At 33.1% G+C, this 8907-nt stretch overlaps 1 protein-coding gene across 1 annotated transcript; it reads right to left on the bottom strand.

Moving 5' to 3' along the window:
* Positions 1-145: 145 nt before the first annotated feature.
* On the bottom strand, positions 146-1139 carry Him (Holes in muscle). The gene is made up of 2 exons (XM_020942359.2): positions 755-1139; positions 146-681 (listed from the first exon to the last, which is right to left on the bottom strand). The coding sequence occupies exons 1-2, from the start codon at positions 1091-1093 to the stop codon at positions 367-369; spliced, it is 654 nt and encodes a 217-aa protein (XP_020798018.2). The 5' UTR covers positions 1094-1139; the 3' UTR covers positions 146-366.
* Positions 1140-8907: the final 7768 nt, after the last annotated feature.

Here is an 8907-nt window from a genome sequence, read left to right as displayed (position 1 = left end):
AATTAAGTATTCAAAGAAACAAATTTAAAAGACCCTACGGTTTTTCATTCTACAAATATTTGACATAAACAATTTCAATTGGTTTAATAAATTAAAGCTTGAGAAAATACAGCTGCGGACTTTCAAGTGCATTTCAAGAGTATTTCATTTTTTCAAAAATAAATCTTTATTGCTAAATTATTATAAACATACAATAAAAAAAAATTGGTTAGGGAAAATGGAAGAGCAGCGCGATGATCACACACAGCAGCAGGAATAATACCGAAATCGTCCTTAGAGCTAACACTTAGACTAGTCTCAGTTCCCGGATCTCTCTCTCTCTCTCTCTCTCTATCTCTCTTTCTATATCCTTTTAAGGGGAATCCCCTACCAGGGTCGCCAGACCACCAAACGTTGCTGAACCAATTCCGCCAGCTGACGTTGCCTCTGGCGTTTTCTCTCGAAAATCTGATGACGTATCTTTAGAAGGATGCTATCACGTGGAGCTGTCGCAGGACCACTGCTGCTGACGGCAGTTGCTGGCGAGGATTGATGAAGCTGCTCTATGAACTCCATGGCCATGTCATGTGGTGGCGGTGAGTAGGGTTCCAGCTCCATCTCCATTGCTTGCTCCTTCTCCTGCTGCCGCTGCTGATCAAGATCCCGATTGTGATCCTGATACTGCAGCTTGAATCTCTGACGCTGGTTGGGGTAACGAATTTTGATTAGTTTTTTAATCAAATACGATTTTATTTAATTATTTATGATTTTATACCTTTTTGCGTGCCGCATTGTCGGCCAGAAAGCGGCACAGCTGCTGGAGTTGCTGCTCGGCTAGATCGTCCTTGTCCTGCTCGTGATCAATTTCCATGCAATCTTCGCGCCCAGCCGGCTCCTGCCTCTGCTCCTGCTCCCGCTCCTGCTGCTGCTCCTGGTCCTGCCTGTGCTCCTTTTCCAGCTCCTGGTGCTGCTCCAGTCGATGCTGCTGGCGCTGCTTGATGGCCGCCTGCACCTTGCACCTTGTGGCCGAACTCAGGCTAAGATCCATGCTGAGATGATGGCCACGATGGTGCTGCTGGCGTTGCTGCTTGAGTATCTTGTAGATGACGCCCATCGAGGTGGCTGCTATTTATTTATATAGATATATGAAGATATATTCCCTGCGATCCGACCGCGTCGAGGTGCTGACGAAGACTGTCCCGAGACGTCCGCCCGCTCCGGATCTTATAGGAGTTGGGAGAGCCGAGCAGCGTTTTTGTTTGGAGAGCCCAAAAATCCAGAGTGGATAAAAATAAAACATAACTCGTGGGCCCATGTGTTGCCGCTGCTCCGACTCCGTCTCCGACCGCGACTCCGACTCCTGATCCGACGTCCAACTGCAGCTTTATGAGACATTGCTCAAGTGGAGTCGATTCTATTTTCTGCTCTCATTACAATGCCTTTTAGCAGCACAAACAGCACATGTGGCAGCACCAGCGCCGCAATGCACATTCTCCCCCAAAAATAGACGGCACTCTCTCACACAGCTGCAACACTTTCGCTGCACCGACTGCAACATGCAACATGCAGCATCCATCGGCGCATGTGGCCATCCTCATTCCCATTTGAATTCCCATCTTCATACATCTACACTCCCATTCCCATCTGCGGGTCCTTTTCCTTTTCATTTTCCCTATTCATTTCCAAATCTCAAGCCGAATTTTCTGGCGCAGTCCGTTGCGAGAAACCGCATGTTTTGGCGCCTGATTTTGTTATGACAGGGTATCAGGGGTATGCTGTATAGATAACAAATAAATTCATAAATAAAACAACAAAAATAATATAAATAATATATATAATATAAATAATATAAATAATATAAATAATATAAATAATATAAATAAAATAAATAATATAAATAATATAAATAATATAAATAATTTAAATAATATAAATAATATAAATAATATAAATAATATAAATAATATAAATAATATAAATAATATAAATAATATAAATAATATAAATAATATAAATAATATAAATAATATAAATAATATAAATAATATAAATAATATAAATAATATAAATAATATAAATAATATAAATAATGTAAATAATATAAATAATATAAACAAAATAAACAATATAAAAAATATAAAATATATAATCAATATAAACCAAATAAATAAAAAATATAAATAATAAAATAAGAGCATAAAAAATATATTAATATTATAATTACATAGTTGCATAGTATAATTATACACAAACCTTGTTCTATAAGCTAATTTTCATAACCACTTATATTTATCCTTCGAAACTCTCAATAATTTTTTCAAAATTATATATTTATTATATATATTATTATTATATCATTACATTATATAATTATGTATATTATAATCTTATAAATATAATATTATATAAATATAATTATGTATTTTTAAGTCTTCTTGAACGCAGTCAAAAAAGGTTATTACACAAAAACAGAAAACAAATTCACACTGATTTTAATATCTTAAATATATTATTGCATTCTATTCCATAATAAGAAATGTTATAATACTCAGTGTCTGAAAGTGTGTCGAGTGTCGTTATGCCTTATATCAAAAAGCATATTGTTATATCACCTGTGGCATTTTTGCTTTTTAAATTACTAAATAAGTTTTGAAAAGTAATAAGCATTATGACACCTATTAAGTGATCATACCTTATTTAAGAAACTTAAAACTATTTTTTAATATTTTCCGAACACCCGAACACTTCCCAAAAATCTCAGTATATAAAAATCAATTACATTTGCTATTTATTTATAATATGTTATATCTTTTAACTTGTTTTATTATTGCATGTTTAAATAAATCTTAGTATATAAATATCAATTACATTTGCTATATGTATATAATATGTTATATTTTTTTACTAGTTTTATTATTGTATATTTTTATATTTTAAGGATATTTTTTCCAGGGTATTTAGCTATTCGTTAACCCCACAAAACCATTTTTAAAATTTTTCGAACACCCGAACACTTCCCAAAAATCTCAGCCTTTAAAAATCAATTACATTTGCTATATGTTTATAGTATGTTTTATTTTTTTACATGTTTTATTATTTCATGTTTATATATTTTGAGGATATATTTTTTCCAGGGTATTTGGCTATTCGTTAGCCCCACAAAACCATTTTTAAAATTTTTCGAACACCCGAACACTTTCCAAAAATCTCAGTCTTTAAAAATCAATTACATTTGCTATATGTTTATAATATGTTTTATTTTTTTACATGTTTTATTATTGCATGTTTATATATTTTTAGGATATATTTTTTCCAGGGTATTTGCCTATTCGTTGACCCCACAAAACAGATCATTGCCAGAGGCATCATCGTGTAGAGCGTCATAATCATAGTGCCGCTAGATGGGATCGGCAATGGAATACATAGTATTATAAATAGCGCCTGGGAAAAAACACTTTGCAGCAGACACAGAGTCCCGGTGTGTGTGTGTGTGCTGTGTGTGTGTGCTGTGTGTGTGTGCTGTGTGTGTGTGCTGTGTGTCACGGCATGCACTTGAACTCGCATTCACATGTTGTGTGTGCAATGCGACTCTCTCTCTCTGCCTCGACAGCCTCTCGCTTCCACTCGCAGCATCACATGTCTGACGTGCCCTGCACACACACACAACACACACACACACATCATCTTTCTGCTGTTTTATTTGGACTTCAAGATGTTTCAAAGTGCACTTCAAGTGCGTTACAATTTGTGTCTATTTTTGGACGCTTGGGAATAACTTGGTAAATATATATACATATATATTTGGAGCGATATAGACGAGGGCGCTCCCAAAAATATAATGTGCCTTTTATAATGTAAATCATGGCCGGAAACCCCTTTTAGCCCGTTATCTGTACTCACTCCTTTTTTTACGATAGCGATGTGCAGCATAATTGATATATATATATTTTAATGAGCAACTTTATGGATGTTTCAGGCCATTGTCCATGGAATTAGTTCCGAGCGCTAGGATGCAGGAATTAACCGTTGCATTGATAAGCGCACAGTGGGTTGCAAATCGTAAGAAAGGAAAGGTGATAAATACTAGAAAAAGTGCAGTACATAAGCTTGATTTAACATGTATTAATTTTATTTTATTATTAATGAATTAATATTAATAATAAATATACAAAATTTAAATTATTTTGAATTATTTATAGAACTTATAAAAAGCATTATGTGTATACGAATATGTATATCTTAGTTTAAATAAATTAATCAAATTCAAATGTTTTGTTCTAAATACCTTTATTTAGTCTGAATCAATATTTTGTTACCCTTCTAATAATATAAAAACATTTTAATAAGCACTACATTTTTTGCACTTTGTTTTAAAGAAATTTATTTAAGAAAGAGATGTGCAGAAGGTTTAAGCTTCAGTTTCTTTTGAAATAAAAATTGCACTTACTTTTGCTAACGAACAATTTTGTTTAAGAAAGTAAAAGAAAATGTATATTTTAAAGTGAAATTCCAGACATTTATAACTTCCTTTTGTTTGTATTCAGTTGCAAATAATTGCTCTTATTGCTCTAATAAAATATATTTATATAAGTATATATTACAATTTTGTTTCTATGCTTTGCAGGAATTAAATTAAGAATATAACCATACAACAGATTTAAGCTTAAGAAATGTATATAAATAAGTATTACAATTTTGTTACTTTGCTTTGCAGAAAATAAATTAAGAAAACAACTATGCGGCAGTTTTAAGCTTAAGATTCAATTTAAAAGTCTGCATTTACTTGACTTGAAGTAATAATATATATATTTAAATACACGTATATTATAAAACATATTTTAAAATTAATTTTTAAACAAAAATTGCTAATATGATTATAATGATATATTTTTACTATTCAAATATAATACTCATCCCACTGTGCCTAAGAAGTGCGCGTGTGCGACCGCCCCTTAAGTGTGTCTGTTCTTGAATTTCAGATGACTTCGGGCCGGGATGCATGTGAGTGCATACCATTAACCCAGGATCACCGACTAAAGCGTCTGTTACAAATGTAATTTTGATATTTCACTCCGGACATAAATAGCTGAGAAACGACAAGGCAATTGAAGGGCTTCAGTTGATTTCATCCCGGCTCCTTATCAGCGAAAGACAACCCTTCGAAGTGACAGTTTGGGGGGGGGGGAAAGTGCATCACTCGAGGATTCTTTGGGGCACCCAAAACCGAAGCGAACCGAATCGTTTTGGGACAAAAGGAAACGAAGCGAACCAAACAAGTGCAGGTCCCTGAGAGGGTAATAAAAATATCTCTCCTCCACCGAACAAAATTCCTTATCCCCGGACTAATTGATACTCGATACGATCTATAATTTATGTGCTATGTTGCCTATTTCTGGACTTCCGTTCTCTTCTGAGATACATTCCCTTTGGCTTTCCAGGAAAGCTGCTGTGGCGGCTTGGAAAATGGGTCGACCCACTGACGTCACAATGATGCAGGCCCAACGCGATGCTGGGCGCGAAAAAGCTGTATTTATGTCACCCGGTGGGGGCCTCTTTATTTTTATTTTTATTTTGGTTTTTTGCTGAGCCCGCCAATATTTCCCGCCCCGAAAAATCCCACCACCATGGACAATTTCCCACGCTCCCCACGGCTGACAAAAAGTCGAGGGGAGTTACAAGGCCCACGGGCGGGAGTTACAAGGGGGGAAGCCCTGAACTCGGGCAGCTGCACCCCTCTCAAGTTGTCAGCGGCGTTGTTAATGAGCTGCGTGTGTTGGGCGAAGACGTGATGGATCTATGTTACGTTACACTGTCTAGGCCAGAAGAGGCCCACTTGTGGCGGTGAAAGTCACCAGTGTAATCCCCGGAATCTTAAAGATCAGGCGAAATCAAAACAAGATCGCACAGGGATTGAAAAAGATATGGGAAATACTTACAAATTACTTTGAGGGAGGGATAAGAAATTAGATCACTATAAAGAAATGCCTCAAGCAGATATTATATTATTATATTTATATTAATTTAGAAATTAACGCAAAATAAAGCCTATATTGTGGAAGATTTCAGTGCTAATTATCTTCAGACATAAAATATACATCTTCATTGTAGGACTTCATATCATTAAGACCACTCCCATAGTGTGTCACAGTAACCTCAACATCTAAGAACTTTTAAAGCGCATTAGGATTAAGGAAGTATTCCTAAATAATAATTTTAGTGACACTTAATTATTTTTATATAATATATAATTTATAATTATATTAACATATATGTTTATATCATTATTTTATTATATATATTATAATGTATATTATTTATTATTATTTATTCTTTTATATTATTTATTAATATTATTATTATTTTTTATTTATTTCTTATTATTATTATTAATTTATAATTTAATATTATTTTTATATTATAATTTTATTTTAATAGTATCATAAAGAAGAGAGTCATTACGCCCACTGTGAAAGTGTGCCTTAGCTACCTTAACGTCTAAGAACTGGTAAACCACAAAAAGTAAAAATGTATATTAATATATAAATATAAAGAACAATAATTTAAAATTAAATAATAATATTAATAATACTTAAAACCATTAAATACTTGTTAAATATAAACTATAAACTATGTCATAAAAGGTAAACTGCCTTAACAACCTTATCTTCTAAAAACTGCTAAAGCGCATAAAGTAAAATGTAGTCTAAAATTACATTAAAAACAAACAAAAAATAAAATATAATATTTAATAAGGATTTAACACTTTTTATACATAAACCATAAGGTGTCATTACAAGAAAAGTGTCTTAGCAACTATATTATATCTTCTATAAACTGGTAAAGCACATAAAGAATATTTTAGTCTCTCTAATATTAATAAAATTAAAAACACAATAATAATATAAATAATTAAAAAAAAATATACATTATAAGCATTTAATAATTTAAATATATATAAATTAATAGTGTCATAGAGTCCTGTAGTTCTATGACACTTTTATATCGGTGTCGGTTCTAATTAAAAAGTTCAAAATATTTATTATATATTTTTTTCAGACTCTTGCCACACGAGCAAGGCTGGGTATGAGATGGTCTGGGGATCCCGGGGCAAAGATCTGTGGCACACAACACATGTTGCTCCCACCAGCGGCCCCACTGTGCCAGTGTCATGTGGGGCGTTTAATAGCTTGCCTCAGCGCAGCTTGCCGCGTTCCCGTTCGCGTGCAACATGGCAAGTGGGACTCGAGGAGCGTGGGAAACCCGCGCTTGCCACAATCTCAAAAAGCCCGGGCCAATGCTGCCGCAAAATCTGCCAAGTCAGCCGCCAGCCGGAGACACCAAATCATGCACCACAGCAATCAGAACGAGATCTTCGTTGGATATTGAATGAATTCTAATGAATTAATACAATTAAGTAAGGATGTAGATATATTTAGAAGTAAATATAGTTAATGATTAAAAATATATTTAAATTTATGTACTTTAAACTTTCATTTGTCGATATAGCCTCGTTATATTCCATCCTCCGGCAACTTGACAACTCAAAAGTTGGCGCCAAACTTTAACTACGGATGCACAGTGTCCCCATGACAATTAATCTACCAAAGGAATATTATTTTAATAAAGAAATTAAACTTAATCTTGCATCTTTGTTGACTAAGGTTAAGGAAAAAAACAAAAGAACTAATTTAAATAATAAGACAAAAACGGTAAGTTGTATAAATACTATTATTTTCCGCTGAGGTTCAAAAATAAATAATAATAATAAATAAAGTGCATTAATTAAAAGAAACCCAGCAAACGACCAATCGTTGCTTAATTGTCTTAAACTTAAAAAAATGATTACCGAATGTTTGTTTTGTTTTTGGAAATCAAATTAATTTGATAAAACGTGTTATTTATTAACATTTTATATATGTGATATTTTTTATACCCTTGCAGGGTATTATAATTTCAGTCAGAAGTTTGCAACGCAGTGAAGGAGGCACCTCCGACCATATAAAGTATATATATTCTTGATCAGGATCAACAGGCGAGTCGATCTAGCCATGTCCGTCTGTCCGTCTGTCCGTCTGTCCGTTTCTACGCAAACTAGTCTCTCAGTTTTGAAGCTATCTGAATGAAACTTTGAAGTTAACCTTCTATATACTCTCACTCGTATATATGTCGGAACGGGCCGGATCGGACGACTATATCATATAGCTGCCATAGGAATGATCGGATAATTTTTTCAAAAAAAATTATAACAATTTCAGTTTTCAACAGAATTTGATCAAATTTAAGATATATCCATTTTACTATACTCTACAATTTTGTATAAAATTTAATGAAAATCGTACAACTATATCATATAGCTCCCATAGGAACGATCGAGAAATTAATACAATTAAATTTATAACCTTTTCAGTTTTCAACAGATTTTCATCAAATTTGAAGTATAACCATTTTATATCCATCTTAAATTTTGTGTAAAATTTTATGAAAATCGGACTACTATATTATATAGGTGCCATACAAACGATCGTTAGATGTGGAGAAAAATACACATCTGTGACTGTAAAACTGCAAATATAATATGTAAAGGTGAATGAAATGAAAGCAGGTATTACTTCATTGTTTTTTAACACAAATAAATATAATTTATATTGTTGGGATTCCAAGTCATAGAAGTTCTATCTGCAAGGGTATATAAACTTCGGCGTGCCGAAGTTAGCTTCCTTTCTTGTTTTTTTCTATATTTATATATATATATATATTTTTTTTTTCTTATAAGAAATATTTATTAATATATTATATTTAAAAATGATTGATTATTGGACAGTTGTACAGCCCACGATACCAACGTCGCAGCAATTAAATACGATTTTTGAAAGAAATTAATAAACGTGAAAATGCCATGGAAGAGAAAGACCCTTTTATTGTCTAAAT

The sequence above is a fragment of the Drosophila serrata genome, unplaced genomic scaffold (genome assembly GCF_035046125.1).
Source record: "Drosophila serrata isolate PLE 108 unplaced genomic scaffold, ASM3504612v1 contig_293, whole genome shotgun sequence".
Classification (NCBI taxonomy): domain Eukaryota; kingdom Metazoa; phylum Arthropoda; class Insecta; order Diptera; family Drosophilidae; genus Drosophila; species Drosophila serrata.
Note: the sequence above shows the minus strand (reverse complement) of the source record. Positions and strands in the feature narration are given on the sequence as shown.